At 40.8% G+C, this 20,097-nt stretch overlaps 1 protein-coding gene, 2 long non-coding RNA genes and 1 pseudogene across 4 annotated transcripts; 3 read left to right on the top strand and 1 right to left on the bottom strand.

The window, feature by feature from the left end:
• Window positions 1-2,943: 2,943 nt before the first annotated feature.
• On the top strand, window positions 2,944-6,157 carry LOC116245825 (uncharacterized). Of its 2 annotated transcripts, none has more exons than XR_007572269.1 (3): window positions 2,944-3,278; window positions 3,465-3,524; window positions 5,840-6,157. It is a non-coding gene; the product is annotated as an uncharacterized LOC116245825 (long non-coding RNA). The 2 variants fall into 2 exon arrangements; XR_004170603.2 differs by having other exon boundaries at window positions 2,947-3,278; window positions 5,843-6,157.
• A 312-nt stretch (window positions 6,158-6,469) lies between these two features.
• LOC116267344 (uncharacterized) lies at window positions 6,470-10,037 on the top strand. Its single transcript, XR_004175571.2, has 3 exons — window positions 6,470-6,855; window positions 6,999-7,056; window positions 9,999-10,037. It is a non-coding gene; the product is annotated as an uncharacterized LOC116267344 (long non-coding RNA).
• Window positions 10,038-10,185: 148 nt separating this feature from the next.
• On the top strand, window positions 10,186-15,728 carry LOC116267336 (dynamin-related protein 5A-like; annotated as a pseudogene).
• Window positions 15,729-17,028: 1,300 nt separating this feature from the next.
• On the bottom strand, window positions 17,029-17,647 carry LOC116246663 (wax ester synthase/diacylglycerol acyltransferase 2-like). Its single transcript, XM_031618476.1, has 2 exons — window positions 17,642-17,647; window positions 17,029-17,562 (listed from the first exon to the last, which is right to left on the bottom strand). Exons 1-2 carry the CDS (start codon window positions 17,645-17,647, stop codon window positions 17,029-17,031), a joined length of 540 nt encoding a protein of 179 aa, XP_031474336.1.
• Between the last annotated feature and the right edge of the window lie 2,450 nt (window positions 17,648-20,097).

The raw sequence follows: 20,097 nt of genomic DNA, 5'->3' as shown, positions 1-20,097 counted from the left end.
GGAGTTCAATAATACTTTGGTTATTAAAACAAGGCCAACATTAGCATTAATGACACTAAAAGAAGCAGCTAGTCCGGTGCTGGTAGGAAGAATGGCATTAATGGCGAGTTGCAGGTCATCAATTTCAATAATAATAAGTTGAAAATCCTTCCAATAATAATAATAATATGTACCTAATTTTTAGAATTTATCAATTTCTTTTCTCAAATTTTGACAATGTATATATATATATATATGTGTGTGTATTATTTATATGTATGTGGACACATAGCTCCAGTGCAATCTCCATTTGAAATAATGTAGGCAATTTTTAAATCAAATGAATGAGTTGGCCACAGTAGTTTTCTTTTTGGCTGAAAGGAAAGGTAACTTCTTTATTATATATTATTACTATCATTTAATGGAAATGTATCTTCTTTATTATACTTCATTACTATCATTTGATGGTGCATAGAACAGATGGGAGTACATGCATGCATATGAAACGAAATGATGCTTATGAAGGATGTCAAGTTGAAGATTTGGAACTGAGTCTCAGTCTTGCCAATTTTATTGCCTGAATTCATCTTCGTGTTGTGCTCGAAAACCTTGATCAGATGTGAGAGGTAATCCTAACTTTAGAAAATGAAAAAAAACGAAGGCCCAAAGTTTTCATACTTATGTTTCACCTACATATACATATACATTATCATTTTCATTCCTAATAAATATACTGTACAATAATTACACGTGAAAATAAGTTCAGAACACACAAACACACACACACACATATATATATATATATATCTTTAACGTGGTAGACAGATCTGGTATATTTGATTTGACTAGGTTCTGAATCCAAAGAGAAGACAAGTAATCAGATATACTAATGGATTTTTTTTCTTCCATTCCAACATCACGTCCAAATGAACTCATATCATCAGTCAGTGGATAAAGAGTATCTTCTGAATCCATTTTCTGCTGTATCGGTCGCTGACCGATTGCATATGTCCATGTTCTCCTAGCCGCCGGACTCGGAATTAAGTGACCAATTGTGTCAATATTTGGCCTGAAAATGTGGATCCAATTAACAAGGCAATAGTACCGGAATTGGGCTTGAAACGAAGCTTGATGTGGACATGATCAACTAGTATTGCGCAATTCCAACCTCTTTGCTTACCAAGCTCTTTGCTTAATAGGCAAGAACGCTTCTTCCTCAATGCTTGCTTTTGATTGTAAAGCCAATGCAGCTCTTCTTGGGGTTGTATTTATTCTTCCCATTCCTGGCATGCCAAAAAAAGAACAACTTGTTCTTAGGGTCCGCGGTTGATATTTGTGCTCCCCAAACATATATTCATACTATACATGTTGAAAAAAAAAATGTACCAAGTTGTTTCAAAAAGTTATAGCATTATGCAGTGGAGGAAACAGGATGTTTTGGTCGAGGGGCACTTGAATTATACATTCAAGTTTGATGGGAGCTGTACCATATACAATTTTTGATTCATCCCGATCTAAATTTGAGTCGAAATTTTTTGACAAACACATATGTAGCTCCACTAATGCTATTGTAGTACATTCCACTTCCCATTTAATGGGTGAAATGGAGAAACCCCCGTGCAAGGGTTGAAAAGAGGAAGAGAGAGAGGGATGATAGTTGTCCTGGATGCTGCGGACAATCTATATCAGTAAGGAATTAAGAGCAGAAGAGAGAGAGAAAAGAGAAAGGAGGGATATGAGAGAGGTGAGGAGTTTTTTTTTTTGTTTGAATGTAATTTTTTTTTTTCAATTAGTTAGGATGCGGCCACAGCCTACGCAGGCCCTCTTCCCTCCGTCCCTACCGATGGGTACCTAACTCGGTGCTTATGATGATATAGTTAGTGGTAGAGCCAAGAATTTTCTTGAAAGATGGGCATTACATAATTTTCAAAATCTTTATGGGAACAAATTTAATTTAAAAAACAATTTGATTTTTGAAAAACTGGGGTGACCTATGGCTCTTGTTGGGATGTCACTCTCTCTCTCTACTTAAAGATGGTTATCCACATGTTGTGCATAATGCATAGCCTTTATAAGGCCAACTATATCCCTCACGCACTTTTATGAGTAGGCAGCATTAACAAGAGCCTGTGCATATAACTAGGTTCAACATGGTCCCATGCGATACCTTTTCATTTATTTCAACATAAGTGCATAATAAAGTCGTAGTTGTGAAATATGTAATAAGAACGATATGTTTTAAGAACACAATATTATGAAACGTTCAGTTAAAGTACCTACAACAAGGTGGGTGAGTGGGTCACGTCTTGGTGGTATACATTAAGAGGGTCATCCACATAAAGTGGCGGAGCCCGCCACATGGTGGCTGGTGTCGGTTCCGCAACTTGGTGGCTGGTGTCGGCAGATGGTGACTCATAAAATTTAATACATATGTTAATCTTTTGATATATGTGAATCAAATTGATGACATACTTTTTACATGCCCAGTTATGCATGCCAAGTCTGCATTGAGACTATTTTGGAAGTGTATGTAGCAGCAAAGCCGGTATGTATTCGGATGCCCCATTATCTTGGGTGCAATGATATGCAGCTTGGCTTTGTTTTGCCCACTCTACTACCGACACAGGCCATATGCTTTTGATCCAAGCACACGGATTTAGCTGTCAAACACACTTCAAATCGTATATTTACTAAGAAAACGGAAAGACGCGGATTCTTATAATACAAGATTAAGTGAAACAGTTAACCGTGGTATGCCGCGTACTCAGCAGGTAAAGCAGTACCGGTATGTCGGTACGTGGTGCGACATTTGAATTTGGTTTTGAGTCGAAATTAAATCCAAACCATATCCAAATAAAAAAAAAACGAAAATATAATGGTGATTGGTTCACTGATTATTGTAGCTGCATCGCCGTGCCAAGATTTACAAAAATGCCGTGCTCGCACCCATTTTTAGGGCCCGTTTGATGGGCAGGTGAAAGTGGGCGGGGAGGAAAAATTTGTACGGGCGGGTGAAATGTCACCCGTCTTGAGACGCCATCAAACGGGGTGAAATTCCACCCGTTTATCCAAAGAGGGAGCGGGTGAAATTTCACCCGCTCGAAATATACCCATCAATGCTTTTCTGCTGCCGCGCTCGAAGTCCCTCCGCAACGCTCGACCTCCCTCCGCAGCGCTCGAAGTCCCTCCGCAACGCTCGACCTCCGCAACTCCTCCTCCCTCGTGCCTTCTCACTGCCAGGTCTCACCGTCGACCGTCGCAAGACCCTCAAGCGGCAGGCGTCGGAGGTTTTTCTGCCGGTATATCTCTCTGTCGCTCTCTCCCTCTCTTTCTCTCTCTCTGTCGCTAGCTGCCCACATTTCTTACCTTTCTTCACCAGATTTCCCCCCTTTCTCTGTGCTGGGTAGCACCCTCAAATGCCCCCATTTTTTTCGCGTAGACTAACGCCCCAATTTTTTTCCTCCCTCGTTCCTTCTCACTGTCAGGGTTTCACAGTCGACCGTCGCAACACCCTCAAGCGGCCGGCGTCGGACATTTTTCTGCCGGTATATCTCTCTGTCGCTCTCTCTCTCTCTCTCCCCGTCGCTAGCTGCCCACATTTCCCCCTTTCTCTGTGCTGTTTCTTTCGCATGAATTTTATCTTGATAAAGCAGATGATCGCCTACAGTATCGCCATTCTTTTCTCTTAGCCCCTGGAGGCATAGAAATGGTTGCCTTAACCTTATCTCGTTATCAGTATCGCCGTTCTTTTCTCTGAGTTTCATTATGTTATCCCTTATTACGGCCTTTGGGTGCTTAGATAGAAACGGGGCTTAGATTTCAGCGACGCAAGTTGCCTGTACAGGAACCTATCTGACAAATGAGTAATCGATCTCTGTTCCTGGAGTTCCTGTCCTGCCTTCTCAAGTTCTTTTGTGAAAGACCAACAGTAAGAGTACCACAGTGCCTTATAACTTATAATGGGTTGTCTATCTGGGACTGTCAAGAGACGCAGAAAGGGAAGATGCTCAAATATTTCTTTCAAAAATGGCCGCCCGTGAGTTTGGTGTGTCCTTTACCTGTTTTACAAAGTCAAATAGGATGACTCTCTTGTGGTTCCCAGTTCCATGCAAAGACAAAAGGAGCATAAACTGTTCTTCTTCTGCTCTGCTCCCTCTCTCTCTCGTCTTTGCTACATCCAATATCATATTTCTTTTGTTGCTGATGCATTTGTTTAGGCATTCAATTATTTGGTGAAGTTGCTCTCTCTCTCTCTGTGTTCAATTTCTTATGCTGTTGACGCCTTTGTTTAGTCATCAATGATTTGGTGAAGTTGTGGGCTACCAAAACCAAATGCTTTTCTTTTCATAGTTAAGTGGTTGTGAATGTATCCACACCTGCTATGAAGTTGTAGGTTCTGTTGGACTGGTCTGGGAGAGGAAGCTCATGGTCCTGGTTCCAGCCATATAATTGGCCTTGACAAATTGGTGCAAGTTCCATGTGGCTGCAGGACCCACAAGATTTGGCTGTGAGCAAGTGCTCTCACTCAAACAGCTTGATGTGAAAAACGTGGGACCTCAGCGTCCTGTTCACAGTAACCTGTAAGCCAATCCACACCAAGTCACCAGGCACTCTGCCTAGCCTTTTGAGTCGAATGGGGTTTGAATATTTCTTGAAATTAAGAGTAGATCTATTTTACCTGTAAAGTTATGATGTAAAGTTAGGAAAAGATTGTTTTTTTAGTCTACCCAATGAGCAGACAGTTAACAACATACTGTTCTAAAATGGGTACATTTTGTTGGTCAATTCACCTTAGAGACTTTGGAGCAATTCCTGCTTTATACACTTTTTCCCAATCTTCATTTCTTGAAGACAGAAGTTAAATTTATTAAATAAGCTGAAGACTTGTCTATTTTAGACAGTTTGGTGAAATATGAGTTTACACAAAAGCTCTTATAGTTGAAACTTGTCCACGTCTAGAAGTTTAATAATTAACAGAAGGTCCTTCTTGTTCAGTTGACATTTTATAAGCCAAAAAAGGGAGAACAAAAACTTCTTTAATATGACTTATAAACTAAAAAACATAAATATTTTATGTTGGCTCCTTGTTTTTGAAAATGAAAATCGTATCAATATACTTTGTCATTGGAAGCACCTGCTATCAAATAGCATTACTCAGTTAATGCAGTCACTGGGTCCAATTGGAACTAAATCCATTTGATACACAATTCCGTATGCATGTGTGTGTGTGCCTATTAACAAAAATAAGAAAGCACCTGCTATCAAATAGCATTACTCAGTTAATGCAGTCACTGGGTCCAATTCCTGTCCCTGTAACAGGGTGAGTAAATAAGAACATGAATGGTAATTACTGGATGATAGAAACTTCATTTCTCGAAAGGAAGGTTAACCAAAAGAACAAGTATAAGAGCCATTTATGGGCCCAACAATAGTAGAAACAGCCATGATATTTGAATCATTTTGAGGAAATTTGACTGAAATCTACTTAAAGGAAGGACATTTTTCATTCACATGGATTCACTAGCAATTAGAATTTGAGAATACAGATATGAACATGCTTTTCAGCCTCGTCTAGCTTCACCTTCACCTTCACCTGCATGCCCCCCCCCCCTCTTTGGAGACATGAAAGTGCTTTAGCTTAACTTATGGTTGGTGGCATCTAATCGTTGTTCCTTATATATTTTATTTGACATTTAGATGTGTTATATATTTTTTTATTGACATTTAGATGTGTTATATATTTTATTGGAATTTAGATGTGTTTTCTATTTTCACAGCTTTGTTTTGTTCAGATTTTAGATTTACTATGGTCACATTTATATTTAAACTGTGTCACCATCTCTTATTGTTCTATTCTCAGCAGAAAATCACATGCATGAGTATCTCCAGAACAAGTATGGTGTGCAAGTAAGCAGGTCTCCACTCATTGAAGATGTCATCGCAAAGCAAGATATAAAAGACACGAAGTTTGAAGAACGAAAGTGCAGCCAGAAATGTTGGATTACTTGTTTTGTGATTACATGTTTTCTTTGTTGGATATGTACTCATTGAACTTTGTTTTTTCTTCTTAGTAGAAAGTACACCCTTTTGTGGATTCGTACTCATGTTACTTTTGTGGACAATTTCTGTTTAATGTTTTTGGGAACAAATATATAACTTTTGCAGTTGTAGATTAAGTTAAGAAGGTGTTTTCTGTTGTAATGTGTTGCTAGATATTTTTTTTTGCTTTTTGTTATATATATCGTGTGAATGACCGTGTCTTTTAATGAATTGGCTGTATGGTGATTTGTTTTGGGATGATTGATGAAGAAATATATGGGTTCTGCTCCTTCCAAAGTGGAATTGGGAAGGAAAAAAAAACAACATTTTCCATGTTAAATTTTCCCTGTGCATCAAACAAGGTTAAATTTACCACGTTAAATTCTTCATGTTCATCAAACTGGGTTAAATTTACCACGTTAAATTTCACCCGACAATCAAACAGGGGAGGGTAAAATTTCATCCACTAAATTTTTCTAGAAAAATTTACCTTGGTAAACTTACCGCGTTAAATTTCACCCGCCCATCAAACGGGTTGTTAAGGAGGAAAAATTTATACTGCGAGTGAAATTTCACCTACGCGATTGAAATCCCGTCAAACGGGGTGGAATTCCACCCGTTTAACGCAAAAGGGAGCGGGTGGAATTCCACCCGCTCGAAAGTCCGAGCTCCGTTGTTTCGGGCGCTCGACCCTCCTCAGCGCACGACCTCCTTCGGCAGCTCACATCGCACCGCAGCTCCTCCTCCCTCGAGCCTTCTCACATCGCACCCGAGTGGAAGGAGGTTGCACCGTCGCCGCTGCCTCTCTGTCGCCGCTGCCTCTCTGCTCCACCGCCGGTAGGCTTTTTCCCTTTCTCCCTCTCTGATTCCCTCCCTTTCTCCCTTTCTCTACCGGCTTTTTCCCTTTCTCCCTCTTTGATTCCCTCCCTTTCTCCCTTTCTCTGATGCCCTAAGTTGTCGCTTCTTCCCCTCTGCCACAGAGACCGTCTGCCACAGAGACCGTCGCCTCAGCGCCGTCGCGTCTCCGCTCCACCGCCGGTAAGCATTCTCCCTTTCTCTCTCTGATGCCTTTCCTTTCCCCCTTTCTCTGATGCCCTAAGTTGTCGCTCATTCCCCTCTGCCATAGAGACAGTCTGCCACTGTAGTTGAGGTGCATAGGCGTCTGATTTGGGCGTTTGATGCCCTAACTAGTCGCTCATTTTCCGTCTTTTGATTTCTTTAGCTCCTGTTGCTTATCAGTGTAGAAATACTAAATTCACTGTTTTTTGATTTCGGACATCATCCTCGACATCTTTCCCTGTTGACTCCTGCATTCCAGGATTCACTAGTCGTTATTAGTCTCAGCCCTCATGGTCCGCACATAAGTAGTCAGCTTAAGTAGTTTAATTGCAGACACTTTTCCTTGAGTAATTTATGTCCTGATGATGAATCAGTTATTCAAAAACCTTCCACAGTTGGTTTATGGCGTGTAACAACTTGATTTGCCCGATTATAACAAAGTTTTCTTTGTATCTTAGGCAAGTTTTTGTTAAATAAAACGGAAACACTGATGATAAACAGTTGTGGACAATCTGATGTTTTCGTGCAGCAACAGGGAATCTGTGCATCTGGATGCTTTATAACCTTTTCTCATTAGACGCTTGTTCATTTTGGCTTATAATGTTGAACATGCATATGTTTAAAATGGATGATATATGCATCATGATGACTTGAAATGTGAGAGAGAGAGAGAGAGAGAGGGAGGGACACTTCATGTAGGTTGGAAGCATGGTATGCACAGTAACAGATGCTCGGTACATCTCGATCCTGTTCTTCTGCAACAATTATTGAAACTTGAGGAAAATCTGACTGAAAACTGAAAAGAAAAAGAGACATATTAGTGCGCCCCTATATAGCCAATAAAGTAGAATTTATCTGTAGAATAAGAGAACATTAAAGGGATAACTGGATCAGACCATCTTCAGCAGAAACAGGGAAGAGTATGAAGCCTCACTTCTATGACAGAATGACAATGAACATATAATACCAAACAAATCTCAAAAGTTGGTATTACAAAAAAAGAAGAAAGAGCGACCCACCAAGAACTTTGGACATCTTATTGGTTTCTTTTTCGGTTTTTCTTTGAGGTTGGCTCCTTCAATTGGTTTTAAAAATAAAAAAACATGAGGGAATTAACGGAGTGCCATACGTCCTGAGTAAGAAATGGCCTCCGTTCCAACCAAAAGATACTCAGTTTATGTAAAACCAATTTGTGCCACAGAGAGAAAGAGAGAAAGAGAGAGAGAGAGAGAGAGAGAGAGAGCACCAATCCAGAAGGAGAACTATAAACATTAAAACAGAAATGAAAGATGGATTCCTAAAAGGCACCCGTCTTTTTGCCGTCAGAATCTCATGATCAGTGAGCCTAGAACCCAAAGGAGCAGAAGAAACACCGAAAGAAAGGAAAAACAGACATGGTACGAACCAGAACAGCAGAATGAAGATCTATAGCTCTTCAGAGAGCTTCTTCTGTTAGTTTTCGCCACAACTAATCGTCCTCCCAGTGCTCACCCTTAATTGATTTGTTTTGGGATGATTCATGAAGAAATATATAATTTTTATGGGATTTTGGGTGGTGTTGGGGTCTACCTGGAAGTGGCTATGTCGAGTATATCCAGTTGTGACGATTTCTCATGATTGTGGCAACTTTGTATCGTGCCTTTAGATGTTTTGGCTTCTTAACACAAGCTTTTGTGGGATTTATTTGAGTGGTGATCTTTTGTTGTTTTGGAAGATCACATTCCTTCTCCTAACAAAGTCAGATTGGGGATGAGAAAAAAAAACAACATTTTTCAGGTTAAATTTTTTCTGTGCATCAAACAAGGTTAAATTTACCGCGTTAAATTCTTCATGTTCATCAAACAGGGTTAAATTTACCACGTTAAATTTCACCCGACAATCAAACAGAGCCTGGTATTGGAAGAGGGTGAAATTTCATCCACTACATTTTTCTAGAAAAATTTACCATGGTAAACTTACTGCGTTAAATTTCATCCGCCTATCAAACGGGCCCTAAAGTGATATAGCTGCCTGAACTTTGGACGATCCAACCTGTCTCTTCCATCCAGCCAAACAGACAAAATAGACCACACACTCACCGACTGCACCCTGCCCCGGCACAGGGATTATCTATTCCAATCTGCTGTCGGGTCTTTAATGTGCCAGGACATTTTTCTCCACCCCACTGTCGGGTCTTTAATGTGCGAGGACATTTTTCTCCACCCCACTGTCGGGTCTTTAATGTGCCAGGACATTTTTCTCCACCCCAGGAATTGGCTTGCATTTCCCTAACTTATGCTGGTTATCCGTGTGCTTCACTTCCTGGTTCGCTTCCAATGCTGAAATGAGAGAGTCGAGTCTGGAGTAATCCCAGACTGATCTGATTATTATCTTGTCCACCTCGTGTTTGCAATTATAGGAGCTTCCTCACACCTGTGACCTCCGCGTCTTGCACTCACTTCCAAGAGCCGCTATGAATGGTGAATTGAATTTAATTATCCTTTATAACAGCATCGTTCCCATCAGTCAAATTTCAAATTTGGCAATGTTATTTGTTTTCTTTTCCACGTTCACCAATGTACTGCTTAACTTGATTACCTGTTGCGCTTAATACTTAATAGCATTAGTTACAGAGATAATCAATGTTAACTACCACAAGAGAGCATATCATGTTTTGTAGCCAATATTCTAGATAAGAGATAACTTGGTACCGGCGAAAATGGAAGAATGTACATGACAATAACTTGTTTTCTTAAAGAAAAGGGGGAGGAGTTTCAAAATGAAGGAGAGAAAAATAATGACATGGTGGAATGGTCGACAAAAGAAAGATTGTTTTTTGAAAAATGGATGAAGATTGTTATTGAAAAACAAAACAGTTCCTCCTTGTCCTTTTGCTTTTTTCTGTTCAAAATTTTGTTTAATTTCCTTTTTTTTGTTTTCAGAAGCTTGAAATGGGGGTAAGACGGCACATACTTGTGGTGTGTACCATGGTAATTGATTTTTAAGTACTTTCAACCCATCCCCCGGAAAAATCTGGATATATATATATATATATATATATATATATATATATATATTCTTCTTTTAATGTCATTTTGAAGTTGTGGTCAGCAGTAGCACTTTGAAAATATACTAACGGGTGAAGCTGTGAAGTGTGAAGTGTGAAGTGTGAAGTGTGAACTTGGATCAGATGCCTCCAACTGCCTGTTTGGACCCTAAGAACCCGTTTCTCTGAGAATATACCAAGGGCACGCTCGCGTATGGTTCTGCGTCTTCCTTCCTGCTGCCGGGAGTTTCTCACGCAGCCGCAGCCCTCTTCGTCCTCACGCAGCCGCAGCCCTCTTCGTCCTCACGCAGCCGCAGCCCTCTTCGTCCTCACGCAGTCGCAGCCGCAGCCCTCTTCGTCCTCACGCAGCCGCAGCCACTGCCTCTTCGTCGTCGTCGTCTCCCTCGCACATTCAGATTCCTGCACCTTGCTCGTCTCTGACCATTTGGTCTCCGCAGGTACCAGTCCCCTTCCCTTGACTCTCTTTCTCTCTCCCTCTCTCTCTCCCCTTCTCAACCCTTGCCCCGGCCTTCTCTTACTCCAGCCAGACGGTCGCTTGTGGCGTCGACCCAGGCCGCCTTCCGTCTCTCCCTTGCTTTTGGTTTGGGTTAACGCCTGGTTTAATATTTTTGCTTTTCGTTTCGTTCAATGCGCCACTCGACCAAGGGTTCTCAGACTTGCAGGTTGTGCTCTGCTGTTCATCAAACAAGTTGTGCGCGAGAAAGAATTATAGATATCAATACCTTCCTAGCAAAAATATGTTCATATTCTTTTCGTCTCCAGAACTTCCTTCTGCAATCTGGAGAAAACCCCTTTTTCCATAACACACATGAACGGAAATATTATGATATCTTATTTTCCTTTATAACTGATTGATTCATGACTGCAATCACCTCTAGTTCAGTTACTTGTCTTGAGCATTTTGTTCGCCTATTGATCACTTCTGCGTAACTTTGAACTGCCCTTGTGTGTCTCGGGTGTCCTATGGTGCTATTTAATAATCACTAACAAGTTTAGATTGGTACTCAAATCTGAATGTTATGTCTTTGAGGTTTATTATAGATTTGAATCATTGTCACAAAAAACGCCGTTTTTAAAAAAAAAACGCGTATTTAACGCCAAAAACAGTTCTGCCGTATAATACCCGTACTATTCCCGTTTTTTTTTAAAAAACGTCAAAAAACAAAAAACGCGTATAATACCCGTATAATACCCGTTTTTTGCCGTTATTTTCCGTTATTTTCCCGTTTTTTACCGTTTTTTTATCAATTATTATTTTTATAATTTTTAAGATGTATTAAATGTTTAATTTTTTTTAAAAATTTGCCGAACTTTTCCCGTTTTGTTCCCGATATATAAAACTTTGCCGTATTATACCCGTTTTTTTTCTCGCCGTTTAATACCCGTCCCCGTTTTTTGTGACAATGATTTGAATACACATGCAGCATTTCTGACAAAGTAGAATGGGCAGCATAATTAAAACACACTATAGTATGGGATGAGTTTCTGCTGAGCATCTAAAGCTTAGGATGGACAAACTAAGTTTTCTAGATTTGATGGAGGTAGCTTGCGGTGGAGCCCTGTTGCAGAAAATGATGGTTGTGCAGGAAGACAGCGAGAAGTCTTATTAGGGAAATGGTGGCATAGGGAAATAGGGTTAAGGAGAGTTCAGTTTTCCAAAAGTGCCTGTCAGAAAAGCCATGCTAATCCTGGCAATTTGTAAATGTTTGGTTCATCTGACATGCATGGGTTTGCTCATGCTTCTGGATTGGGGGAAGGAAACCGCTAGCAATCATTTCCAACCTCTAATACTGAATGATAACCATAATCAATAAAGCATACTCTTACAAAATATAAAAGTCAGATTATGTTTGTTGAGCCACAGGGACTTGCTGAGTGTGAGAGGTCCTTATTGTAGCAAGTTGTGGCATTTCCAGAATATTATGTTTATTACTAATTCAGTCTAAACTCTGGATTCACTGAACTGATCCTAACATCTTTCGTGATGAACAACACTCAAGGAGCTTGCTGTTGGGTAAATCTGTAGTTGCCAAAAGCTTATCCGCAAGCATGATTTTTATCCACTTCCATAAAGGCCATCAGGATTTGCACTAAAATTTTTTGTCTGGCTGATTTTTTGGGGAAAGTACCACAAATGTAAAATTTGAGGAAGAAAAAGTTCATTTCTCCATCCATTGGTTTCAAATATAGGGAGCTAGCATCTCACCTTGCCAATTATTATTCTTCCACTTGCCATTCACAGTCTAGCCTGGTCCAGATTCCTGTTGTATTGCTGCCGCTGGTCCATAGAAAATAAGTGGAGTCGATTTGGTGGTGATAGGTGCTTTAAGTGTGGTGTCCTGTTGTTTTGGAAAATAATGCAAGAACATTTTGGCATTACTTTTTTTTGTAGAATAGTGGTGTACATGAGAGGATTCATGCTGATTTTTATTGGTTATTCAGATAAGTAGCTTGACTTAACACCTCCTGTATTTGGTCGCTAAGGAATAAGATGTGATTTTCCATTCTTTACTAGTTTCTTAATTTCATTAGCTTTTCTGCTTGTTTCTTGCATGTTAAAATCAGGGGCAGTTTTTACACTTGGTTCCTGATCTTTTAATACTCCCTCATAGATGTAATACTCCCTCATAAATGTACATTCTTTCCATCTGAAAGAGTATTAAATGTAGCCTGATAAACAATCTGGTGTTCATTGGATGAGAGTTTAAAAAACAAAAACATATACCTGCAATCTTCATTTCCAATGGTTACATAAGTGTATGTTTCTTTAGTGTAAATGGAACATTAGAAGCCCAAAAAGTTAGACCGTTCGTTGGTTTCTAGAACTTTATAAAATCCTAGATGTACAAATGAAAAATTATATTTTTAGTTATACTTTTCACATATGTTCAAGGAATTGTGTTTTGCAAAAGGCAGATTTGATGATGGCATCCGTGAGAATGATGGATAGTAAGTAGATACTGGTATATGATGTTTTGTTTGTCTCTTTAGTCCATATTGCTTGTGTTCCTCTGTCTTAATCTTGGCAAAGATGCAATCTACAACTGTGACTTCCATTCTAATTTCCTGTTTATGCTGCAACAGGTGAGGATCTTATTTAACCAAATACTTCATTGCCATGTTCAATTATTTGACTGTCTTGCTTGAGTAATTTATGTCATCCTTAGTGGATGAATCTGTGTTGTCAACTTTGCTGTTCAAGCTTGCATTCTGATTTATTAAATTGGCATTTTTCATACATATTTGACAGGAATTAAAAAGCGTAAAAAGAAGCTGCCTGGGTAGAAACCTGCTAAACATTTCGGAAAGCATGGTAAACATCAGTAACTTTTGCCTTCTGAATGAGTTTCAGTTTCCTATTGTTCTATTGGCATGAAAAAGGTGATAATAAGTTTCAGCATCTTTCAGTTGTTAAGTCTATCTATGAAATGCTTGTCTGATAGGAGAAGAAAGGAGAAACAGATAGCACTCCTCATGAGATTCTGTCTATGGATAAAGCACTGACAGCTCCTCCAGATTGACTGCTCGTGTTCCTCCAACAGAGCAGTGTTGAATGGTGTTCTTCACTATGGTTAGATGCTGTGCGAAGTGTTGATCCCACTCTGCTCCGCAAAATAGTCGTTGTTTCCAAGTTTGACAATAGACTTAAGGTATTTCGAGTCCTGAACTCATCTCCATTTCATGCATCAAAGGGATAATGGAATGTTGTCAGCAGTTGAAGCCAGAAAATGGAGGCTTTAGTTCATCATTCTTGAAACTAACAATATGGTCTCAAACAGGAATTCACTGATAGATGGGAAGTTGATCGATATTTAAGCGCAAGTGGTTACCTTGGTGACAGTACTCGACCCTTTTTTGTGGCATTGCCAAAAGTCAGAAGTGTTACTTCGAATGAAGAATTTCGCAGGCAGAACTCCCAAATTGGCTCGGACATTGTTCATTATCTCTGTGAAAGTGTTAAGGGAGGGTTTGACAAAGAGAAGTATGGATCTTTCATTGGTTTTGGACGCCTAAGAGATTACTTGGAGTCGGAGCTTCAGCAGAGATACAAGGAGGCTGCTCCTGCAACTCTTGCCTTACTAGAACAACCTTGTGCTGAAGTTGCAGTTGTGCTAGCTCGAGCTGATACCAAGCTGCAGGCTACTTCTGATGTTGCTTCTCTCCGGAGATTGGCAATGTTACATGTTGCTTCTATTAGTAGACATGTGGTACGTATTTTCTCTTTATCGTTGTTGGCAGAACCTCTAACCAGCGAATTTCTTACCTTTTGGAATTTCTTTGCTTGACACAGTGGGCATTGATCGATGGAGCCATTGACCCTGCCCCAGATGAATGGGGGAAAACAACTGATGAAGAACGTCTCGAAAGTGGCTTTGGAAATTGGCCTGGAGTTGTTGAAGAAGTAAAGCCACCTACTTCTGTTCTCAAACTTTATGGTGGAGCTGCATTCGAGAGGGTAATGCATGAGTTCAGATGTGCTACCCATTCTATACAATGCCCGACAGTGTCAAGGGAGAAGGTAGATTTTTCGATTAGAAACATTCTTAGTCTGTGACGATGGGAAATGTGTATTAGCTTCTAATGCGCTTTGTGCTACAGGTTGCTAATATTTTACTCGCCCAGGCTCTTAAAGGTGGGTGTGGGGGAGTTGCAGGTGCAGCAATAGAGATAGCTCGTGCAGCAGCTCGGTCATGGTTGGCTCCTATCTTGGACACTGCATGCGTCCGACTTGCTTATGTCTTGAGGAACCTTTTTGACCTTGCTGTTGAACGTAACAAGAACAATGAATCTTTAGATGGTACAATTTGATTCACAAGTTTATCTTCATGGATGACTGGATTGGTTTCATTTTTTCTTTACGAAGTGCATTTGATTTCTCAAATGAGCAGATGAAAGATGGAAAGGAAGCATGGACGGGTATGGTGGTTTTCATGCGGCGCTTCGGCATTCATACAATCAGTTCATTCATGACTTAGCAAAACAATGCAAGCAGCTAGTTCGTCACCACCTTGATTCAGTCACGAGCCCATACTCTCAAATCTGTTGCTATGATAGTGATTCACGAGCCCATACTATTCCTGAAACTTCTTCTCCTGACCAACCCGGTGAGCCCGCGGGTGCAGGCACTAAGAAGGACCATGACAACATTGCTGAGCCTGGAATGAGTAAATGGCACATGCGGATTATGCCATGCAACACCTCCTCTTTGGATCTTCACCAACGAAATGGAAACCTGTTTGGTGGTGCAAACGACCACACTTCAAGAACAGGTTCACTGTACACTGAAGTTTGCGTCGCTGCTTCCCAGCATTTTGCCAGAATCAGAGAAGTCCTTATTGATGGAAGCGTGCCGTCAACTCTGAATTTCGGATTCCTAACTCCATGGTGAGCTTCGGAATCTTCAGATTTTATATCTTGCACAACATTTCTTCCCTTTCTCTTACTTGTGCTTTTGTGTTGGGCAGCCGAGACAGGTTGATGGTGGCTTTGGGTTTGGACTTGTTTGCTATGAACGATAAGAGGTTCATGGACATGGTTGTTGCGCCCCGAGCTGTTGACGTGCTGCACAACGAGAGGGAGTCCCTGCAGAAGAGGTAGGAGATGCTGCAATCCTGCATAACTGAGTTCAAGCACTTGTGCCTGTCTAACGAGCATAGCGGTAAATGTGTCACCATGAAGTAGAAGCTTTTGACTGGACAGCCCCCCATGGATATCTTCTCCAATGGGCCAATTATGTTTGAAATGGACTTGCTGGTGTTTCCGAGTATCGAATGGATGTACTCTGCTGGTGGATGTACTCTGCTGCTGCCTGTAACAAGCAAAAGTGTCATATAAGTTCCAATTTCATGCAAATTTGGATATTCAGTCATGTGCTGATTCAAATTCAGATGAAGAACTTGATATGAGTCCAAATCTAGAGCTGGGGATCCAGCTTTTGCCGAAGGAAATGAACCAAGTGAACTCAAATCCGATCGGCCGGTTGAACCAAACCAGAACGTAACAATTTTAAATCCCTATCTCTGTCATGCTCCAGCCGTGCTTCAAACATTGTCAAATGGTGACTACCCATTTGACATGGTTGGTTATAAGTATTAGGCACACCTCAGGGCCTCTTAGCCTCCTTAGCATCTCTAAGAATCTCCCAATTAGATATACACTCAGTGAGCTCCTCTTTTTACTGATCAGTTCTTGTGCTTCAAACACATAATCGATTTGGGTTCGCCTTCTTGATGCATTTGCATTCAGGGAGAGGAACATGTATATATCCGAACTGGTTTCCCCAGGACGCTTCAGCTCCATCCTTGCTTATATCCTCCAAATATAGATGCTTAGAGAGACTTCTTGTGTTTAGCAACACCAATGCGGTGGCACGTAAGCTTTCTGAGCCCGGACTCATGCGGTGCATGTACAACTGAATGCCATAGAATACAGTCCCTGTGATTACATCATTCACGGTCTGCCGTGAAAAGAGAAAGGCAAGAAACCAGAGGACAATGAAACAGTACTGTAAAATGTAATCCATGTTTCGCTTTTAGCAATTAACCCTGATGGACGGTCTGGTTGAATATTGGTGCCTAGAATTGTCAAAAGAGGAGATAAGAGTATTAATATCTTCTAATCTTTGGTCGTTTTCGTGGCCTTTTGTCTGGTAAGTTCTGGAAGACCGCAAAATAGGTTGGTGTGTTGTAGTTTTTAGTGCCAAAATACTGATGAAATTTAAAAAAAAAAGTTTATTTAGATTTTCATAACTTTTAAGCACTTTAGTTTTTAAAAACGGGGCATCACACAACTTTTTTGCAGAGAAGTTGGGCTCTTGTAAGCAAATGAACAGGAAATTTACATCCAAGATAGATCAAAGAAACTTACTGCCTCCAATTCTTATGTAACTTCTCAATCACCTCTATTTAAAGGGAAATAGAGGAGATAAACACTGGCTTGAACTCAACCCGGAGTTCTCCTGATCTTATAGGAGACTTAGGATCTACAAGCAAACTGATTTTCAGCAGGCTCCAGCCAAAGTCTTGAAAGGTGAACCAAAGCGGTGAGAGATGTCTCCATATGGTTCCGTTTTCAATTTTAGAACGGTGTTGCTTAGAGGAACCATTACAAGATGCAAATGTAAGTGGCAGGGACGGGTCGTCGGCTCTTCGCAGACAGGAAAACAATGCTGTCATCAGGGAGAAGCCATCCCCAATTGCATGGTGGAGCTTGAACACGAGGGTGTTCACTGCACCAGGAGTGCAGTACTTGAAGATATAGACCTCCCACAGGGGCTTGTTCTGCGACATTTCTTCTATGTCTATCTCTGAGAGGTAGCCTTGCAGGTGTTTCTCATATTCTTCAGGTGACAATCCAGGGGGGGAAGTTGGGATCCTTAGATGATCCCTAGCGTTCACCTTCACTGGCTTCCAATGTTTCACACCCTTCGCATCTTTGACCTACAAATAATAGGAAAACTTTTCCACCTCAGAAGTATGACAAGAGTAAAAGCTTGAATGAAAATTTATGAAAGATCACCGGCATTAATGAGCATCGAAATTTGCATTTTTATGCAAGGTTTTCCATCTATCATTGGTGAAGACGAAATTCATGAGCACACAAGTAGTATGTCTTAATGGCGCCATTCTCATCTGGGTAATCAAGCTGGAATTTCTTTTTGCCTTTGTGAAAAGTAAACATGGAACATTAAGAAATCCAATCCCTTATAGGTCCCGCCCCAACGTTATAAGGGGATGTATGAGTCTGTTAACAGCACCAGCCGAATAGATGCCAGCTTTTGTTCCATGCTGGGCGCACATGTAAAAGCTGTTCTTATCGTTCCTTGTTTGATAATACAGGCAGTTACAGAACATCCTATTCTTATAACAGGCCTTCAGCTTGCAAACCTCGATCATATCAAGAAAATCAAGCCGTGACTGCACATCTGCCTATGCAATTCCCTTTGCAACATAAGAAATTTTGTGGTACATCAGGACTGATATGTTAGAGGTTGTAGGCGGCTGGGGACATTTATGAGTTGTCTGACATGAATAGCTGGTAAAGTGCGCTTATTTCTTCCAGCCGGGTGGAGGAACAAGGTTACGTCATTTTCGGGCGTCAAACAAAAGCTTAAGCAACATGTGAAGGCCCATTGCAAGCAAGTAAACCTTGATGGTGACGCCAAATGGGTTTTTTTTTTTTTTTGTAGCTAGACCAGTTCTGCATAGAAAAGGGTGTAGCTCATATTTATGACAGGAGAGCCATTTGGGAATCCAAAACTTTCTTTTTCTCCTTTTCTAATTGTTTTCTAATTGGCCGAACTAGTTCGAGTTCAAATGAATAAACCATTGTTATCTGAATGAGAGGGATGCTGAGAGAGAGAGAGAGAGAGAGAAAGAAAGTGTGAGAGAGAAAGAGAGAGGTGGAAACTGGCCAAAGAGATGGAGTAATGTGGAGCTTCGCTGTCAACAATGACTTGTATTGTCATTCAGCGAAGTTCGAAAGGCACTTCCACCTTTCTCTTTCGGAGCAGCGAGAAGAGATCATGATACCAGGCGGGTGATCTGCAATACCCTCCTAAACTATACTAACTGGTCGGTCAGGGTGGCGTATAGTGGGCGCGTCCCTCGTTCGATTCCCATGTAAACATTTCTCTCCCTCTCTTTCTTCCCTTCTTCCCCTTCTCTCTCTCTCTCACTCTCCCTGTGTGTGTGTGGCTGATAATTATATGTGTCAACTGTGACGACCATTGGGCACCACAGGCCCTCTTCCCTCCGCCCATACCGATGGGTACCTAACTCGGTGCTTATGATGATATAGTTAGTGGTAGAGCCAAGATTTTTCTTGAAAGATGTGCATTATATAATTTTCAAAATCTTTATGGGGCCAAATTTAATTAAAAAAACAATTTGATTTTTGAAAAACTGGGGTGGCTTATGGCTCTTGTTGGCCTGTCACTCTCTCTACTTAAAGATGGTTATCCACATGTTGTGCATAATGCATAGTCTTTATAAGGCCAACTGTATCCCTCACACACTTTAAGTGGCTGATGCATCTTTGCTTAATAGGCAATTGTGATTTGTGCAATTGCAACCTCATCCGCACCAAGCTTTTTGCTTAATAGGCAAGAACGCTTCTTCCTCAATGCTTGGTTTTGATTGTGAAGCCAATACAGCTCTTCTTGGGGTTGTATTTATTCTTCCCATTCCTGGCATGCCAAAAAAAGAACAACTTGTTCTTGGGGTCCGCGGTTGATATTTGTGCTCCCCAAACATACATTCATACTATACATGTTGAAAAATATACTAAGTTGTTGTTTCAAAAAGTTATACTATTATACCGTGGAGGAGACAGGAGGTTTTGGTCGAGGGGCACTTGAATTAGACATTCAAGTTTAATGTGAGCAGTATCATATACAATTTTTTATTCATCCCAATCTAAATTTGAGTCGAAATTTTTTCATGGGCTGGTGTGAGCAAGGGTTGAAAAGAGAGAGAAAGAAAGAGAGGGATGATAGTTGTCATTGATGCTGCCGACAATCTATACCAGTGGGAAATAAGAGCAGGGGGAAATAAGAGCAGGAGAGAGAGAAAGAGAAACGAGAAAAGAGGGATGAGAGAGAGGCGAGAGGAGAAAAAAAATGAGGGGAGGAAGAACAAAGTGAAGTGGCAACAGAGACGGGTTGGAGATTGCACTGGTGCTATGTGTGCACCTTCCAACTCACTGTCTCTGCGCCAATGCAGGCAGGCCGTTTGATTAAGACTTTTGATTCGTGTTTGTCCCTTCACTATAAAGCATGTCCAGAAACCGAGGAAGAAGGTTTTACTATTAATCTGAGGAGAGGTGGAAAATGTTTACCACCCCAAAGTCAAAAGGTTTTACCAGCGTAGCAAGGTAAAAAAAAATGTTACCCTCGAAAACTGTTCTCTCATTTTCTACTCATAATATCGACCACAAACTCGAGAGGAGAGTCCGCCCCTTAGATAGGAGCTTAT

This window comes from Nymphaea colorata, chromosome 1 (assembly GCF_008831285.2).
Source record: "Nymphaea colorata isolate Beijing-Zhang1983 chromosome 1, ASM883128v2, whole genome shotgun sequence".
Lineage (NCBI taxonomy): Eukaryota > Viridiplantae > Streptophyta > Magnoliopsida > Nymphaeales > Nymphaeaceae > Nymphaea > Nymphaea colorata.
Note: the sequence above shows the minus strand (reverse complement) of the source record. Positions and strands in the feature narration are given on the sequence as shown.